General features: G+C 36.3%; 2 protein-coding genes across 7 annotated transcripts; one reads left to right on the top strand and one right to left on the bottom strand.

The window, feature by feature from the left end:
• Positions 1–1,516: 1,516 nt before the first annotated feature.
• On the top strand, positions 1,517–7,377 carry LOC135586364 (uncharacterized). 2 transcript variants are annotated; one of them, XM_065190653.1, is made up of 4 exons: positions 1,517–2,124; positions 4,525–5,007; positions 6,568–6,848; positions 6,956–7,377. In XM_065190653.1, exons 2-4 carry the CDS (start codon positions 4,546–4,548, stop codon positions 7,182–7,184), a joined length of 972 nt encoding a protein of 323 aa, XP_065046725.1. In that variant the 5' UTR covers positions 1,517–2,124; positions 4,525–4,545; the 3' UTR covers positions 7,185–7,377. The 2 variants fall into 2 exon arrangements, with proteins under 2 accessions (XP_065046725.1, XP_065046724.1); XM_065190652.1 differs by having other exon boundaries at positions 4,484–5,007.
• Positions 7,378–8,916: 1,539 nt separating this feature from the next.
• On the bottom strand, positions 8,917–18,736 carry LOC135678165 (probable ADP-ribosylation factor GTPase-activating protein AGD14). Of its 5 annotated transcripts, none has more exons than XM_065190650.1 (14): positions 18,256–18,736; positions 18,115–18,176; positions 15,485–15,572; positions 15,341–15,402; positions 15,145–15,241; positions 14,870–15,035; positions 14,598–14,770; positions 13,661–14,470; positions 13,143–13,280; positions 12,954–13,064; positions 11,263–11,340; positions 9,634–9,763; positions 9,520–9,565; positions 8,917–9,440 (listed from the first exon to the last, which is right to left on the bottom strand). In XM_065190650.1, the coding sequence occupies exons 1-14, from the start codon at positions 18,349–18,351 to the stop codon at positions 9,386–9,388; spliced, it is 2,112 nt and encodes a 703-aa protein (XP_065046722.1). In that variant the 5' UTR covers positions 18,352–18,736; the 3' UTR covers positions 8,917–9,385. The 5 variants fall into 5 exon arrangements, with proteins under 5 accessions (XP_065046722.1, XP_065046723.1, XP_065046720.1 ...); XM_065190651.1 differs by having other exon boundaries at positions 14,903–15,035; XM_065190648.1 differs by having other exon boundaries at positions 14,598–15,035; positions 18,256–18,437; positions 18,563–18,736.
• Positions 18,737–20,673: the final 1,937 nt, after the last annotated feature.

Genomic DNA, 20,673 nt, shown 5'->3' with positions numbered 1-20,673 from the left:
TACTTACTAACACTGATTGCATGAATATGCCTATTTTCTACCATAATTTCATCATTTCATCTTGATGTTGCCGATCACATAAAGTATACATAATATATTGCAACGAAGACTTGTTCATCACTATTTATATAATTCAAGAATTTAACAGAAGACATGTCTATCAATGATTTTCTTTATAATTATTTACCTTTAAAATTGTCTAACAAAAACTAAATAGTTCTTTTATTGTGAATCCAACTTCTTATAATGTAAGTCAAAATCAAATGTAAACATATATGAAATCAAAGAAGGGTGACCAGATTTGAGAGGAATACATTAAACTTCTCTATGGATAAGCATAATTCATTATCATATCAGATAGATAGTTGAGATTGATTTGGCTTTTTATTAGGAACATTGTCAACATGGAATCTGTTCATGTGGGTTTGTCTTTTGTGGAACTCTTGTCTCCAAATTTTTAATGATCAACAATATATATATATATATATATATATATATATATATTTTGTCATCATTGGATAATTAATAATTATATACTAATGACATTTATTTTTTATTTATAATTTTTAATATATATATTTTTAATTCTTCTTTTATCTCTTCTCATACCATATTGTTCTTTTATAATTATTATCAGAAAATTCATATTTATTTTACAATAATATAATAAAAATAAAGTTGTGAAAATTCGAAAAATGAATTGATAGGAGAATAAAGTGACACCCACCTAAAAAAGCGACATCTATCTTGAAAAGTGAAAAAAGTGTTTGAGAGCCAAAGAAGTTGAGTTTATATTTCTATTTTATTCATAGTTGAGATATTGGCAAAATCAATTTTAATTCACAAGTAAAAATTGATGATCCGAAGTCCATCGATTAACTCTTTAATCTTGATTTTAATTGAGATATATGATTTAGTTGATAAAACAATTTTTTTTTCTTTCAGGATTTTGGATGTAAATCTTTGATTTCATTCGTTATAATGTTAGGATACAACGTTTACATTTAATTGGCGTGCTTCATATTTGACCCCAAAGGGCGACATGGTGAGTTTGGACACGCGGAACATGACCATTGGGTCAAATTTGCGACCTACTTTTGCGACTCGACTTCAATCCTGTGGGTTGGCCTTTTCGCCGTATCCCGTCCCGACGCAGTGCCTGGGTTGGATCTGTGTGTCCTGGCTGAGCCACCAACCACGAACCCACGCGAGAAGCCAGCCATTCAATTCGACGTCCCCCCCCCCCCCCCCCGGCCCATGAGGTCAGCGTCCATGGGGTCCGCATCTGTCGACCGATGACGAGGCGCTCTTCCCCGTTCGGTGGCTCGGGTGAGATTGAGGCAGGTGAGCTGGGTTCCGGCCTCATCCTTATCCCTCTCCGCTCGGCTTTGACGGGGCGATAACTTTTCGTACGCGTCTCTTTGATTGGATAGAATGCAGGAAAGAGCTGTGGGTCCCCCTATTTTGGGACACAGATGTCTCTCTTTATATGTACCCCTCTGTCTGCCCTGATCCAACTATTCCTGTCTTCGAATCCTTTTTCCTTCTTCTCTTCTCCTTCCCGTCTTTGCTCCCCTCCGATCGACAAATCTCTTCTGTGACGCGGTGATCTCCGGGGCGACCGATTTGATTGGTCCGTGCAAGTTCTATCTTCTCCTCGATCGGAGATTTCTTTCGGATCCTTCACTTTGTGTGAGATTGGTTTGGTCGGCAACGCTGGGATCGGAAGCGGATTAGGGCTTGCGCCGTTCGATTCGAAGAGCATCGACCATGCCTTCGGTGCTCGGAGAAACCCTCGACCCTCGAGCGGCCCCCTTCACCCCCTCTCTCACCTCCTTCCATGGCGGATGTAGTTCCCATCGTCTGAAGCAGTTGCATAATAAGTGGAATCGTCGCGGTAGTCTTAGCTAACGTTTGCTTTCCAGGGGTATCACCTCCCCGCCACCCTTTAGTACTTAGGATTTCATCTCGATTTGTTTCCCCCCCCCTCCCCCCTTTCCTCTTCTCCTCAAATTCTCGACTTGAGATCTTCCTCGATCCGATTCTGACCTGCTTTGAGTCCCCGTCGGCATCTTACGCCAGTTGTTGCTGCCGTCGGTGGCGCTTACGGAAATATTGGACCAGGTATTGGTTTTGTTGCTAAGTTCTATAAACTGTTCTATATGATTGAATCTAGGCTACTTAAATTTAAAAATTTTGTTTCAAACACCAAATTCTCTTTGATATTATTGGTTCGTTTTGTTTGATGGATGGATTTGTTGCTTTGACTATGATCCGGCTAATTATTTTTTGACATATGAGTTGGTTCAACTTAATTAACATCAGCTGTAAAAAGGTGGCATTTCTTAGTTCGGTTGTAGATAATAGGCACTATAGGTACTTTCTAATTGCTCATTTGGTTTCTTCAGGTAAATGGTTTGCAGGTAGTCTAAGTTACAATCACAAAATGGGTAACTATGTTGATGACTTACGATCATTCAGTGTTCTATCAAGTATCAGGTCCTTTTATCTGCTGCTTTTTTCTCTTCTAGATACTGGGGCCTATCCAGTTGTTGATTATGATTAAAGAGTGACTAGGATTACATGAAGCCAGTGTTCGATGAACTCCATGTGCTCTTACCAAGTGCTTGAAAGTGTCCTCAGACCCATTTGCAGACCATGTTCTATAAACAGTTCTATATGATTGATTCTAGATTGCTCAAGTCTGTGGATTTTGTTTAACACATGATATTCTCTTTGAGATGGTTGGTTCATTTGGTAATGATGGATGGATTTGTTGCTTTGACTATAATTTGTATCCGGCTATTTCTTTTTACATATGAGTTCGTGCACCTTAATTAACACCAGCCTTAAAAGTGGCATTTCTTAATTCAGTGGTAGATAATAGTCACTATGGGTACTTTGTAATTGATCTTTTGGTTTCTTTAGCTAAATGGTTTTTAGGTAGTGTATCAATCACAAAATGGCTAACTATGCTGATGACATATGAACATTCAGTGTTCTATCATGTTTCATGTCCTTTTATCTGCTGCTTTTTTTTTTCTTCTACATTTTGGGGCCTATTAAGTTGTTCATTATGATTGAAGAGTAACCAGAATTACGTGAAGCCAGTGTTTAACAAACCCCACATACTCTTACCAAGTGCTTCAAAGGGTTCTCAAACCCATCTGTAGGCCATGTTTTTTTTCAATCACATGTATTCTGACACCATCTGTAATGACCATGACCTTATGAATACAGTATATTTTCAGGCACAGTCATCGTGAGACTGAAGACATGCCAATGTGAATTTCCCATACTGAATTGGAAAAAAAACAAATAGGAGAAAAAGTTTGGCTGATGATCTAACAGGAAATTCTTTGAAACAAGTACCTCTACATTTTTGTTATTGGATCTTTTCCTAAATCTGATAAATTTAATGAAACTTCTTTGTCATCCTCGACAAGCCACCTTACTGTACCATGTTATACTTGTGTTTAAGTGTATGCTTCCTTTTGCGACTTCTCCATCTTTTCAGAGGTTATACTCACTTTTAAGTGCATAATTTGTGAACTCTTTTAGGTATGTGCTGTGAGGAACTTAGACATATTGGAGACACTGGTGCCTTTTTTTCATCTTACGTTATTTTTGTCTGTTATGAACTTGCTTATGCTGTGTTCCTTGCTTAATTAATTAGGCTTGTGAACTAAAGACATTTTGATACTTTATTTCTTTTACAAAAATATATGTGCACATTAACTTAGCTAAAACTACTGGTACTAATACTTATAATCTGTTGGAATAATAATGATAGCTGTTCTTGACTAAAAGTATTCTACAAGTTCAGCTGATTCCTGTTGATTAGGTCAAAATTCATCATCAAAGAAATGCATTCTATTCTTAGCTTCATTTTATTTGAAATTTTCAACGAGTGTAAAATTTTCCTATTGTCAAACTCATTCATTTAGTTTAGAACACTATATTTAAAGGAAAACATGTGCTTTAGGAATACTTGTGCTGCATTTAAATTGTTGAAATTGCAGATTGTTTTTCTAATAAAATATTCTTATTCTGTTCCTTTGCGGGTTGGCGTGAAGATGAGGAATCAGGGATACAAAGTAGATGAGACTATCAATGAAAATATTGGAATGTAACCACTAAAACACACTTGATTCAACAAAATACTTGCACAAAATCAAGGGAACATTAAAAGGATAAGAAATGTTTATTTTAGAGCTTATTAATTTAGATATTCGATTCTGATTTACTTTTGCTTGTTTGCTTTGAGTCAAAACCTCTAAAATTGTTTCCTACCTTGCATATATGGAGTTAATTGAACTTTAGATGTTTATTTTACTAATACCAGCTCAAAATTTTCTATTTTCATTAGAGATAGTAAATATTTTAACTTGATCCTTCGGTGGAATAGTAATTTTCATTTAATAACTTAAAACTTAGTTACGATGAAATGATTTCCTTTTTTTTTGCCTTTTGCATGCTACAGATTATAATTACTGACATTTTCCAACAAAAATCTCCTGGAAGTTCTGATCTTAAAAACCAAAAATGGCCAGTTCTCTGTATTCAACAAATTTGAGTTCTGAAGATGTTGGTAATGATTCATACTTCTGCAATACTGGCTTCAAGGAATCATGCATGGAGCATGATTATAGTACTCCCAGCATTTTGGAAAAGAAGATTCTGAAGGGAATACCATTGGAGGAACTTGACATTTCAGCTATCAATGAGAAGGATGATTTGATGATTGAAGATCTTGGAAGATCTCTGAGTGGGATTCTGCATGTTTGTGATTCTTATGAAATGGTGTGTGTTAGTAATCCTACTATAAATCAGGTTGTATCCTGTAGTCTTGATGAGATGGACAAAACTTACTTGGGCGAATATATATCCGAGGATATTAACAAAGAAGGCACGGTACAATGGATAGAACAGGTTCAATCACCTTCTTCCCCACTGGATGTAGAAGGACTCTTGGGTACTACACATGTTGAGTGTCCTATAAAGCCTGTAAGTCTAATATATTTGTTAACGTGTCCATCTTTGCAACTACATTTTGTTCAAGTTATGCAGCTGGAGATTTATCACATGATCTTAGGATTAACTATGTCTTAGACACTTCTGTAATTCATGAATTTGCAAAATCCAAACATTGGTAACTTGTCTAACAAATGATGATCTGATGTGTGACTTAACTTTTTGAGATTATAGGTGAAGCTTGCTATCTATTATCCTTTTCATTCAATATAAGTGTTTTAGCATATCAATTGACTAAAATGAAGTTATGTTTTAGTTTATGCCTGCAATAGTAAATACTTGCTCTAACGTAATAACTTGTAATGTTTTAATGTTAGTGTACTATTTTCAAGGGATTGAGTCTTATGTGTTCATTTTTTATCATTAAGTTGGGTTTGAACATAAGAGATAATATTTTGTCTATATTGAGTTTTTACTTCATTTATATTGAGTTTTCATAGTTCTTGGGAGATTAAAGATTGAATTCACTAGTAATTTGTAAAAGAAAGACAATATTTAAATTATGAATAAAGGATTGACGGAGGGTGGAAGAATTTTGATATTAATATATAAGAGAAGAAAAGATGTTTGGAACATAACATTCTATATGGAATAGAATTGCACATTATATCATGAAAATTTAGGGTATTGTAAGTGAACAGATGTACCATATGAAATTTGTACACTTGAAAAATTAGATGGGTCTTTTTCTCAGAACAGCTTAAATGTTATTTGCATTATTATGGATTATGGAGCATGTGTGTTTTGGCAAATAGCCTTGCATATGAAATTTATTTTATCATAAAAGATATCATAAAAGATTTAATATAAGCTTCAAAGATATAATATGATGGATTTAAAGAAAAAGAAAAGGCTATTAGGAGATACATGCTTGTGTGATGGCACCAATATTAGGTCCTGCTGATTTGCAATTATAACGGATGCATTTATTTGGCATATTGAATATTGTGGTGTATACATCTTGTTGATGCATTAGCACCTTAATCAAGATTTAAGACGTATGTTCAGCAACACCTTGGAAAAAAATAACTTACTTTACATGATTAGAACTAGCAACTTAACTATCACACTGTGTTCCTTTTCGGTGAAAAAAAAATCCTGGTGCATCAACATAAACATTCACCATGTTACTTGATCTTCATTATGCACAATTAATATATTGGTTTTTTTATTTTATTGTAGGAGTAGATTTAAAATAATATCTAGCCTCCTTTAACTTGAATTAAAGGAATTAAATTATATTCAACAAGCCTATGATACAATTCCTAGAGACTTTATAGGAAATTTATCAAAGAAAGGAGCATATAGTAGTTTTAGAAGACTTGCTCGGTGTCCATAATTTGTTATATCCATGTAATATATAGGAGGAAACAAGCTTTATGTTTATTGGTGGAACTCGGTCTCCGTCGCAAACCTTATGTTGCCAAGGCTGTCTGTTTATCCTATTATATATGTTCAAGTTTATTCAGGCAAAGATAGGTAATTCAAAGAGCTTGTTTTTTAGAATAATTGCATATTTACTTTTTCCTCCAGACTACCCCAAAGCTAGTCTCTGCTATGAAAGGAGGTCATGCACAGGAGGGGAAGCCACAAAAGTCAAAGTTGAGTGTCAAATGGGCACCGGAAGTGTATGACCCACCTGCTACATCTGAATCACACACAGTGAAAGGTCACATCCGACGTCTCAAGACCTTAAAGAAGGATCATCACAAGCAAAAACATGGCAAAAGCAAGTCCTACAAGGGCAGCGGTGCTGACAGGAAACATGTTTCTCGGAAGAGCACCAGCACGATGATCGATTCCAGGATATTGAGGTTGTCTTCCAAGTGAACCATAATTCTCAATCTGTTGCTTTTATCATTGGATACTATCGACGTGGATGAATACTTAGCACTGATTCGTATTCCATCATTTTTTTCAGGTTGGAAGCACTTCGTGCCAGAGCTGCACTAAACAGTCCTTGCCAATCAAAGGTGGAGGTAATGGACTTTTCAGGTGTTACTGGAGAACTGAAATGTGGAAACAGCTATTGTAACAAGTCTCTCGCTGCCTTGCACCTTCCCGTCACCCGAGCCATCGAAGAAAAATTGATGAATGGAGCAACCTCAAGTCGATTATGTGAAAAACCTATTTCTGGAGTGCTTTGTTAATTTTGCACATGCATCATTTTGCATAGGACTCCGACATATATTTGGTTGTTGTGCTTCTGTTTCCTTCAAAACTGAATTATCTGTGTAATTTCTGTCTTTGTTGGTCTGTTTCTACCGTGTCGTAATTGAACTGACTGACTGATCGCTGCTACTTGTCTGGTCAGTGCAAAAAAAAGAAATTGGAACTTCTTCATTCTGGATTGTGTATCTGTTTCTACCATGTCTTTTTAGATCTCCTGTTATCTTTGATCAATAATTGTTGGGATGGATATTATGCGAACTGTACTTTTTGACATGGAAGATGCAAAATATATTGAAGTTATAAAAAGAATCAGTTACCTTCTCTTTCTATGGATTGTATCCAAAGAATCAGTTTGATTAGAATTTATATGCAATGATAATAATTCAGTAAATCTTAATAATGGAACTCGAATTTGCTAAGTTTTATTCAAAAGAAATATTGAAATTTTTTGTTATGAAAGTGAAACATCTAGTTTTATTTATCTTATTCTAACGTCGTCAATTTATTGATGGAAGCATAAAAATAATATGTAAAAATATAATTTTAATATTCTAGTTACGCTTTGAATGGTGGTGGACGATGACATAGCTTGGGATTGCGATTGGTTGTTGTGGATGAGGGAGAGCAATAACGATAGGTGAGACGAAGATGTCAATACTTTGCATCTGCATCGATGTCGCTCGACAACTGTGTTAGACGCAAATGCAGAGCAACGAAAAGATCGCTCAATATCTATATTGGTGTCGACGCAAATATAGAACGATGTCGATGCTGATTAAGAGCAGTGTCACTCTGTATCTGCGTCGATGCTAATACAGATGTCGAGCGGCCCTTTCGCCGCTCTAGGTCTGTGTCGACACCGACAACAATGCAGGGAAGGAAGACACCACTCTACATCTGCATAAGTGTCAATGCATATGTCAAGCGACCCTTTCGGCGCTCTACATCTGCGTTAGCACTAATATAGATGTCGAGTGGCTCTTTCACAACACTACATATGCATCAACACCAACATAGTTGTCGAGCAACCTTTTCACTGCTCTGCGTCGGCACGACTTAGCAATTGTGTCAATGCCAACACAGATGCAAAGCGTTAGCATCTGTGTTGTCGTCTCACCACTCGTCGTCACTCTCCCTCCTCATCCACAACAGGTACCCACGACCTCTAGTTGGTTCATCACCCATCACTAACGAAAATTATATTTTTACCCATTATTTTCATACTTCCGTCGATAAAATTGACGATGCTAAGGTAAATGAAGCTAGATATTTCACTTTTATAATTACATAAGAATTTTAATATAAATTTTTTAAATCTAAAGACCGGGATACTAAAGAAATCTAACTACATCATCTTAGCACGCAACAAAACCTTTACACATTTAAAAAAAAAACCTTTACACATTTCAAAAACATTGTTACAGTTTAGCAACGGGAAATGCTACTGATATCCTTAGATCATCCATCATGCACAATATTTCATCATATCCCAAATTACTTCGGTCGGGTGGCGAAGCTATTGTAAATATTAACTTCGTTAAGCCTAAATCGGATCATTAGAATAACATTGGATTAAATCAGGATGTTATAGAATGCCTTCATACAGCGAAATAGCAAATTGGCCTACGCGTTCAACCACGCACAATAGTATCAGTGAGTGCTCCAAACTATGGGTTTTCGACGTCAACACGCAACTCGACCACCATAACGGACATGTAAAGCATCCTGAATTAACAGTTGCTTTCTGCAAACAACATAGTAACACTGTTGCATACATACGATTATTGATAATGTTGCAACAAGTTGAAGCCTCATATTAAAAAGAATCTACATGACTTGGACGATAAGCCATGATTTCACAACATTCTACTGAGTCAAAGAATGACCAAATATGAGAGACGACGACAGGATAGGCCGAAACTGCCTCTTATCAGATTTAATCTTTGATGCAATCAAAACCACCAATGCTTCAAACTTACAGTGACCTACTCGCTCCTAATGAGCAGAGCCTCCCACCAAAGCTAATACAGGACACAATCATAACCCACAAAAAGAATATGAACTGCAGAACACTAAATTTAGATCGACCATCCCTCGCGCAAGTGATCATGTGAGATTGATGACCCAGTTAAGCAAATTCACTTGAAGCAACTGGGTAATGTAGTTGTGTTGCTAGAACTCACGCGAATGGATTCCCACCAACAGATGCACCAGGGCCTTGGGGAGGGAACTTGCTGTGGATATCAATAAATTTGATTGTAACACAAGTTATTGCATCAATAATTCATAATATAAGCAATTAAAGCAACTTACGGAAAATGAGAACTTGGTCCTTGCCCGGACATGTATTGCAACCCTCCTAAATATGAAGACAATGGAATTAGAAAGACATCGAGACCCACTACAGAACAGCCACTAAAACTTTACCTTCAGGGAGAGAAGAAATATATGTTGCAGCCGCATTCTGAGAATTCCAGGGTTGAGCTACACCAGCAAGGTAATCATTGATCAACTGTGTGCTTGGTAATGCAGTTTCTAAGGAGCTCATATCCAAGAACTGCAAATGATGTTTAATCATCAACATGGACAGTCAATTAGGGCTTAACTTCTAATATACAATGCAATTGCGGTCTGAGGCTCAAATAAATAAGGGCACTGACTGTCTGCTGCCACGAAAATAATATAATAACTTGAAGAAGAAAACAGATACAACACATTTGTTGCAACACAATAGTGCATGTAACAAATTCAAATGTGAAAGTTGGTTCTGTAAAATAAACCCCATCGAAGTGCACCAATGTAAGCTCCATCACCCTTTTCTATTTGAAAGCATAGATGCATAAATATTAAATTGTTAGCATCAAAGTCCTAAGAGAAAAAAAGAAAAATTTGAAACCATATATACACCAACCGAGTCAACAATCAGAGAAACTTTTGGTAATTATTGAATGCAAGTCATCATCCTAAAAATTGCCCAAAAAACTCATTACTTCTCCTTCTTACGTATTCATGACGAGATAATTTATCTAACTGGTTTTCTGGACAGCTTCCACCTAATACCTTCATGATTACTTCAGTCGATATTTAATAGATAGTTATTGGCAATCAACGTCTCTGCAGTAATCAAAGCCTTTAACTAGTTGATAAAAAAGCACAATCAAACATGAAGCCAGAAGGCGGAAAAACTGTAGATGACAGTATAAGTCTATTTCAATATGTTTAGGCTTAAGATGATTGGCTTTAGAAAAGAGTTATCTCCCACAACAGTTGCTCCTATTGATTTCACTATCACAAAAAAGTGCATGCCTCTTAGGATTTTCTTGTGTACAGGTTTCCTCAAAAAAGGGGAAAAAAAGGGGCCCAAAATAAAATGTCTGCCCTGTCAACCTGTTATCAGTCATTTCCACCAAGAATTTCAATATGGATTCAATACCAGTCTCTGAAACCTATTAAACCGATAAATACTACTATATTGGGTAGTATAATATTCCATACCATCCAGTATCAATAGAAAAAATAATAATGAATGAGATTGTACCAGTATCAAATCACATGTTTAGATATCAGTATTTGGTTGGACTGCTAAATACCAGATGATATCAACCACTTTGATCAAGATTTGTAACCACAATCCCAATATTAGGAAATTCTACTGGAGATGATTTTCCCTAACATGAAAATACTGGATCTCATGTGAACATACTGCGATTAAAGTTAATTATGGCACATACTGCGATTAGCCAAAATTAAGATATTTCATAATTTTTTTATAATAAAAATTCTAGGTTTTCACAAAACACCACATTTTATTTGCTCCATTGTGTAGCAGTTAAACCATGGTAAACAAGCTAGTGTCCAGGACATCATGATGCTTGTGCCATGGACGTATAGCTAGGAATTTTATGTGTTGAGTACTTTAAATAGTACATACAAATATTTTTGGTATCCAAGTAGGATCAATGCTCTTCAGATTGCACAAACATATTAAGAGAGACAAGTACATACATCAAAACTTTCGATGTTAATATCTAAGAAAACTAAGAAACTGCGGCATACCGCATTCATGGGTTCCAAGTGCGCATCATATGGAAGATCAAAAGGATTTGTTGATTTTTGTGGTTGATCAACCCCTCCCTGTTAAGCAAGACAGAGTCATTTTATCAGGTTAAGTAATCATTGTACATAAATTTACTAAGCAAGGACTTGCTGTCAAAGAATAAATTTGCTTTGGTCATGTATCTAGCATATTGCATATCCATGTGTGTTGTTTAACGTTGGAACATTCTAAGATTTGATGTTCAACCCAATTATTACTAGATTCAATTAGATTCAACTTAAACTCAGTTCAAACAGATTTCAAATTTAACCTAAATCGTGAAATCATTCTAAAATTGGGAATTTCTCTAGTGAACCCAAAAAACTCTCTCTCTCCCTCAGAATTCTCTGGTGCTCCATCAAATATAAGCAAACCTGGAGGTGTTGATCCATCTGTCTGTGGCTTCTTCCTCGAGTATATTGAGGTGTGGAGATCATGAATTGAGCAACAAGTTACTAGATTTTACAAAACTTCGGACTTAGATCTCATCTTTGAAATCAAAGGTAAGTGATCAATCCCTCTTATATTATCGATCTGATTTGATTTACAAATTTGGCTCCTGAACTGAGATCTTTTAATTGTTTTTATTTTTTTTCCATTTTGATATCCTTTGACTGATCTCACCAAAATCAGGGGAGACCTTGCCAAAATTTGATCAAAATAACCCCTTGCTCTTTTGAAAGCTGCTGTGTCTTGGATGAATTTTGGTAGAAATCATGTAGAATTTGATGAGATGTGATTTAAATCAGATCTAATGAGCTTCGATCCAATATTCTCAAATTTTCTAGGATTTGTTTTTGGTGGATCATATGACACTTTCAGGATTCCTATCTTGCGAATTTGCAAATATTAGGATGAGAAGTTTAGCAATATTGAGGTCTCAGATGCCTCTTAAACTCTAAAGGGTAGTTCCCAAGGTAGTTCTCATCAATGTAGGATAAAATAGCAGCATATAAGGCAAGAGGGAGGTACCAACTAGGAATAACATGATACCAGCTCTGGTTGACATAAAAACAGAACATTCTTTCTGAATGGTGTATGCCAGGAGTAGGTAAGATACCTGAGTAGAATCTAAAGATTGTCAGAATTGAGCATGCTGCCTCAGTCACTCATTGTTGGGTTTGGGACACTTATTTACACAAACAAGGCAATGCTAGACCTTGTTATAGGGTTTCCCTAAATTGATCAATTTAATGGTTTAATTTTGGATACCACCTTTGTTATTGTTGTTCTTGTTTTAATACATAAAACAAACTATGATGCACTCTCAAAGAAATTCAATTATCTACTGCAGTAAAAAGCAAATGCATGGGTGATAAGCAAATGGGTTTCACAAATTAATAGTATAAAAATAGTGGTTAGCAAATAAATGGTGATAGAAGTATGTTTTAAGCTAAATCATCAAGTAAGAAGAACAAGTAGATTCATCTCAAGTTATGAACTAGTATAGGATAAAAGGTTCTATGCAGTAGAACCTTAAGAGTTATGCAGCTTTGCAGCAAAATTCCCAACTCAATTATGTATAAGAACACATCAATAGCAGTAAGCATGAAGCATAAACAATGATAAACAATGATGTTTTCACAATCCATCACAAGTGACTAATTAAAACTAAATAAGCTTAAAGAAGGTTTGAGGAACTACTGCAGACCGGCTTAACCAATAATGACAAAGGTGATCCTGCAACAACACCCACTGGCTGATCAAGACAAGGGTTTACAGCATCCATAGCTGACCTTTGAAACCCATCCTTATCAAAATCCTGGAATTTGATCAGGTATACAAATCTTAGATGATGAGTGGCACATACCTAAATAGAAAATAGGGATCATGGTAGCACCTGCATTACTTTTAGAGCAACATTTGGATCATGCAATGCAAAGTCAGGCACATGAATCCATGATATACTATTCTGTGGTAGACCCCCAGCTGATGCCTGAGGTACTTTCTTAGTTGAATCATCAAAGGTGTTCCACAACTGGAAAAGAAAAGAGGAAAAGGAAACAGCAATAGTGAGAATAACAAATTACAACAACAATAACAAGCCATAATACGCCAACTATTTGGGTCAACTTCATGGTTCTTTTCCCACTGTTGAGCTCCGTACCGGAAATAGTTAAGATTCATGCTCATGAATTCTAATAGACCAAACACAACCATTCACCTCTTTTCATCCGAATAAGAATAACAAATCAAATATAATCTGAATAGCAAAATAACAAATTCAAGCCATTCGATCTTGAACTTATGATCAGATGCATTGATTGTGTTGTAATTATCTGATTACATGAGTTAAACTAGCAAGGAAAAAAGAGGCTTACTCTTAATTTGCAATACATTACCAAGAAGTACTAGTACCTGTGAGTTGTTTTGATCGGCAGATCTTGTGTGTTCTTGTAGACCTGAATGCAACTGGCCAGATGTAACTGCCATGGGTCCAGGAGCGAGAGGATTTTGAAATGGAAACCAACCTGAGTTGTTTTCTGGAGATACCCATCCACCCACCCTTTCCTTGGGTGCTCCACTACCAGAAAGCTCTACAGCAGAGATAACGGGACACATTGCAGAATCAACTCCTACATGGTGAGGTAGGTCAAACGTAGCCCATCCATCATTTTGTGGGACTGGATCTGCTGCTGATCTGTGCTCGATAGGGATTGTAGATGAAGGTTGATTACTAAGGTCAGCAAACAAATCAACAGATGTAGATGAAGTGTTTGGCTTCTGTACAAATGTTGGACCGACTATATCCTTGTTCCCAGTATGAATAGAAGCAGGTGACTGAGCAGAAGAGAATGTAGATGTCTTTGCCTGCTGTGTACCACTTGAATGCACAGACTCCAAGACAAAATCTACTACACCCAATGAATCAGGTTTGTGCTCAAAAGGGCTTAAAGATGAAGATTGGTTATTAAAATTGGCAAACAAATCTATGGATGGAGATGTACTCATTGGTTGTTGTACGAATGATGAATTCAATAGATCCTTGTTCCCAGTAACAATGGAAGCAGATGACTGTGTAGAAGAAGATATAGTTGCTTTTGCCTGCTGGGTTCCACTTGAATGCACAGGCTCCAGAGCAATATCTACTGCATTCGCTGGACTAAATGATCTATGAGAAATAGAGCTGCTATCCAAGGAACCAAAGCTGCCAGCAGATGAGGTTCTCTGACCATATCAAGTACAAAATTGTCAGTTGTGAAAATTTATCCTTCAACATCCGCACAGGTCACTTATCAACATGATAATGACACAATATACAGAATCCAATATATACAGGGTAAGGATCACATACCTTAGGACTTCGCATCCCATCTAAATTCCTTTTAGCATTTGTCTCAGTAAACTGATTCAATGTTTGTTGCTTTGCATCTTTATTTATGGCATCCCTTGACAGGTATAAAGAAGGGCTGCAACACCCATTATCTTGAGAACTTAGTGACTGGACATCATATCTGAATGTATCACCTGCACTAGAAATGGAGAAGTCTGACATTCTTGAACCAGAACTTTCATTCGCAAATCTGTCTTCATATGTTACATGACTTGGACTATATATGAAGCTACCCATTTTCCCATCATAATGCCCTTGATTGGAACCTGGCTTTCTGTTTAACATGCCAAATTGTTTTCCATAGCGCCTGTCCTCATACTGATACTCATAAGGAGGGCTCTGAGAAAAAGAATGGTAAGAACTGGCTCTCCTCTGTTCTAATTCATGATTCTTGGAGCTCTGTCCAATGCATAAATATAACAGTGTCAATGTCTAAGTGCATAAACATTAGTTAGATTTGAGGAGACACAGGAAAGAATAATTCTTCAATGCATAAAGACCAAATTACCTCAATGTCTCTAGATGGCTTGCCTGCGGAATTCCCCCTAGCATATTTCTTATTCACATAGACATCTTTTATAAATTCCCTAATTTTGTTAGCATTACTGCAACAAGAAAACACAAATCAAATAATAAGCAAATTTAACAGGAAATAGTTGAAAGTATTTTAAGTTAGAGAGCTCGACTAACAGACATATTCAAACCTGCTATCTGGAAATCTCATCCGCTGCATGTCCCAATCTTTTAAATAAATTTCTCTAGCAAGCTGTAACAAACCATTATTAACTAATGGCAAAACAGGCAATAAACCCACAAATATACAAGTCCCAAAAGCAGCTACTTTTTACCTGATTGCCACCCCTTTGGAGAGCCTCTACTTCTTGTGTGGTAAATCTTGCCAAAGAAACAGACTTCACACGGTGCGTAAACTCACGGCTGTATGGAAATAAATTTACATCAAAACTAGTGGTTATGACATCATAGAACTGTAAAAGCACCATCTATACCTTACTATAAAAACATTCTTTTCAAGATGTTACAAGAATGCCAAAGTATATTAATAATACACCATGTCAGTAAATAAGTAAATGTCTGAGTAGCACGAACTACATACAAAGAATTACTTTGCACGTCTACTGTATATTACTAATCTAGGCAAATGCCAATGGCAAGCAAAATCTATTTGAATAATAAAAAAAAGAGGCTCAGAAGCCACCGTGGATGGAATCCTATAGTTGGGTATGCTTTAAATGAAGTGAAGACTGCAGGAAATCTAGAAGATGAAACCAAATTTATCAATTTAACTAGCTGGCATCTCTAATGGGAATACCAACCAGAACAATTTCCAAATCCCAAAACAATTCACCATTGACTAATGCTGAGAATTTATCATGTTCCAAACCTAAGTTTATCACCATATATAACACGTCATCTCGCAAGGTAGGGTGTAAGCTTTGTAACAGATTGAGAAAGATAAATCTCATAAATAAAGATGCTCATGCTTTTCACCAGCAAGGAAGCATAGATTGATTTCATTAGGCATAAAAGGCGTAAGGCATGAGGACTTCAGAAGAAAGAAGGATTGTTGAGCTGGCTGGCATTTGTAGACCTAGGTCCTAACTAAACAAGGACTTCAATATAAAGAAAGATTGTTGAGCAAAACTTTTCTTTTGAAGTTTAGAGGTCTGACAAATTTTGGCATAAAAAACTTTCTAGAAGTGTCTTGATAGGTTAATAAAATAAGCAAACATATTACACACAGGATAAGACTCAGCACCAACATAATTTAAAATATAACTATGACTCTATGAGAATAACCTGCAAGCAGTAGCAAAGGAAAATTCAAATTTAAAGTTAACAAAATAAGAAAAAAATAGATTCTACATAGAGATGGAGCAAAAGATTCTACTTTTACCTTGATAAGAGGACGGTCCACTATATTTCAATGGGATGCATAGTAGAGGTACGTGCAAGGCCAATGAGATGGTTAGAACTTCAGATCAGATCTAATTAAGGGCTGATCTGATAAAATCAACGAGTTTGATGGTTGATTAAAAGAAAATATGGTGATTGTGGTATGACTAAACAAGACTAAATTGTCATCAAAGAGGATAGAAGCAACAAAGAAATACAACTACTGTTTTTGAACCTCGACAGAGTAACTACAGGGATTATAAAAGAAAAGAGAATAGACTATAAAAAAGAGAAAAACAACAAAAAGGAAAGAAAGATACCTAACCATCAATCACAATTAGATTAATTATTCATCAATGGCATGAGCAATTACAACCAATTACATGGTCCATTATTTACCAACCACATGAAAGTAAAGCCTAAATACTGGAAGGCTTTACAGGAAATTAAAATTTGGTGCAAAACTTTACTTTTGGTCATAGAAAACTAATAATCCCACATAATTCACATGAAATCACCTCTAGATTCTTTGACGTCTACTTAATAGGTAAACAAACAGGACACAAAATGGAATACATGTTACAAAGATAGGACACGGAAAAATTCAATTGCCGAGAGCCCACAACAGCAGTCAAACCCAGTACTATCTATTCCAAGAGGTAAGTGCAAAGGAAGACAGGATAGCCTTCGTTTGTTTGCTAGACTTCCAAGAAAAAGAGAGACAATAAGTGTGCCTCTAAGACACCATCATTCAGGGTATAAGCTAAACAAGATAGGCTTTTTAACTCATCTTTTCTATTAATTTACATTTTTCTGAAATGTCTAAACACCTTCTCTGCATGACAAATGCATCTTATGTGTCTCTATAGCTTTCAAAATCCAAAGTTGGATGTCAATGGATTTATACAGGAGCATGCAATCTGAGAGTGTCTGCATGAACATGGGCATACAAATGGCTGTACGCATTCCCCCACTAGGTCTAATATGCAGAACTATATGAAACTCTTTCATGATGTTCTAATCATGAAATCTCTATAGTTGCACAAATATAGTCCATAACCTCTCACACAAATCAGCTTGACTAGTAGTGAATCTTATGTGATCCAGGAACCAGTCAATTTGACCAAAAAATTTCTGTCACAAACTACTTTAGATTGAATAGCGCGAACAGGCTTGAGCAAAGCCACATAGATACAAGCTTGCATTTTTTTTTTGCAAAAATTCATATTGCAAGCACAAGAAAACTAGTCAAGTTTCAAAAATATACCCATGACAACCGAGATATTCTGATGGATAGGGACAACAATGTGACCAAGAAAGATTAAATTTTTGGATACAGGCTAACAAAACGATGTACAAGAACTCTTTAAAGTACCTTCCGATGGGTCATTATGGATAGAATAAAGAGTTCTAAGTTAATCATTTTCATGATTAAAGAGAATTAAGATAAAAGATAGAAATTTTTTTCACCAAACCATCTGTAATCATGGTAGGTACAGAACTACCGATCGTTTGCAGCAAAAAAGGGAGTTTTGCAACTGTCGTAAAATATGTATGGACTTACTGAATCCCGCTGCACACCATACAAACGAAGGTCCAGAAATTTGTGCACACATATTGGGGACCCTGTGTCCAATAAGTAGAAAGGATCAAGGGCTTTAATCGACAAGATTTAGATGCAAGAAACAAAAGAGCCAAACATTACCAGGCTGTTACAGTTAATACATTTCCTGTTGGGCGGCAGTTTCATAAGACCTCTAATGATCTTCTCATTCCTCACCTCCTCCCTTTTAGTACTCATTTTCAAGCAAATTCCAAAGAAAAATCAACTTGCAGCTCCAAAACCTAGACAAATTGACTCCCGTAGGGTGGCGCCAATTCGAGGATCTAAGGAAGGGGAACCAGAAGAGTCAGCCTCCCAAACGCAAATATAAACGAGCAAGGAAAAGTCGGATCTCGGAATCCCTAGCTTCCTCGCGTCAACCAACCCGACCCGACCCGACCCGACCCACCAGCGATCGATCGGCAATCTAAACTCGCCACTCCCACGCGATCTCCTCCGGCCCCGAAAATTCAGGATTCCTGCCGTAGGGTTGGATCGATGGCCAGGGAACGGGGGAAGAAGGCGACGAGACGGAGGGAGGGGTCGGAGCTGCTAATGTTTTATTTCTTTGGCTACGGACGGAACGAGCAGCGCCTCGAAAAGGTCAGTAAATAAATACAAGCCTTTTTTTTGCCTCAGCGGTCCCTCCAAATTTGCCCCTTTTTCCATTTTTCATATATTTTCTTTAATTATTACTAATTATTTTAAGGTCCCTACACATTTTGCATATTAGTTTCTACTTCCTATTAATTTCAATAAAAGCTTCCACGATTCTTCTTCGTTATGCAGGTGAGTCCCTCCGTTCGATTTTATCTGTTATCGATCCCTCATAAATTCTTCCTCGATATGCATTTTGATTCTATAAGTTTCGTTAATTGTAGTGAAGTCCTCATTCCAAGTTGACTACCCTTTTAAAATAGAATAAGAAGAAATAAAGGTAAAATAAGTTTTATTTACCGTATTGTCGGGTCCTATTATAAACATAATAAAAATCTAATCATATATGATCACATGATTTAACAACGAATTAACGTTATGTCGAAAAATTATCAAAACTCTTGGGACTTGATAAACAAGTCATTGAGTCCCTATGCCTCTACTTCCATCGCCATATATATATATATATATATATATATATATATATATATATATATATATATATATATATATATATATATATATATATGTTGTGTATCTCATGGTTCAATATTCTATTAATGGTATTCGATAGTTAATAATTGGTTGGAGAAAGAAGACATTTACCATATTGGTTGCATGGACTATGTTTGACCTTCCAGAGTTAACTCAAGCTCTCGTTAATATATATGTGGATGCTAATGAACTTGATAGGAAGATTCTATGTGCCTCTCGACCCTTTTACTTATGGGGATTGAAAAGCTTCATAGAACGTTTGCCTAAACTATATATCCTCAGCTCTTAAACAAAAGTGTTCTTGAGGATGATAGCATCTTCGTGGAGGATAATATAATGTCTTCCTACAAAAAAATATTTAAAATGAGAAAAATATTTTATTTATTTGTTAAAAAATAAAGATTATATGTTGAAATTATGGAGGTGACAAATATAGACCAGATTACCTAACACATACATGTAATATTGAGTTTTACCTTGATCTTATTTTACAATAGGAGACTCATTGCAGTGAAATCTACATTGGACATTATCAAGTAGCTTGGTAGGAAATAGGATGATTTTATGCATGCATTAGATGAGGGCGCTTGGAGGTATTTTAATGACTTGAAACATTCGAACGACAAAGGCTCAAGTATTTTTCAATTAGTCATAATTTTTTATGTTAACATAATGATGTCATGTTCTTATCATCTCCTTAAACTCTTTATAACGTGAAGAACATGACAGGGGTTGATAGAAGATCATAATAGAGTAGTCTTGAGGATCCACAATTAATCATAGATTTCAATAGCTAATCTGATTACGTAATTTAAATGATTACTTAAAAAATTTAAAATTTTATAAATATTTATCATCTCAATAAATAAAACTTATCTCAATCATAACATATCTCTCAATTTTACGGGTGCATCGCATTGCATGAACGAGAACAGACAGTAGTGTATGTAGTTTTAATATACGTTGCTGCTCGGAGTCTCTTAGCCTTGTATTTTCTCCGGTCGTACATCTACGATCACACGGTTGGCATCCATTTATCGTAGACATAATCGAAAGGCCATCCACGCGTCCGTCGCTACAGTGTTTGGTCCACCACATAACGAACGGGATGGCGTTAACGTCTATGACTTCATAAACCCATCCCCATCAGACACGTAATAAATTTGGCCTTACGTGCAAGTCCATTAAACTGATGTTGCGAATCTCGCAAAGCGTCGTGGAAAATGAGGTTGGCCAACGAAGCCTTTGTTTCGTTTTGAGCCGCAGGATTCTCATCGGACGGCGTGGAGAACTCCACCGTCCATGGCCCCTTCGTGCGAGGCAAACGATGTGCGGACCCGGAAATATGTCTGGAAACCGGCCTGGTTT

This window comes from Musa acuminata, chromosome BXJ1-7 (genome assembly GCF_036884655.1).
Source record: "Musa acuminata AAA Group cultivar baxijiao chromosome BXJ1-7, Cavendish_Baxijiao_AAA, whole genome shotgun sequence".
NCBI lineage: Eukaryota > Viridiplantae > Streptophyta > Magnoliopsida > Zingiberales > Musaceae > Musa > Musa acuminata.
This window is presented reverse-complemented; position numbering and strand designations above follow the sequence as displayed.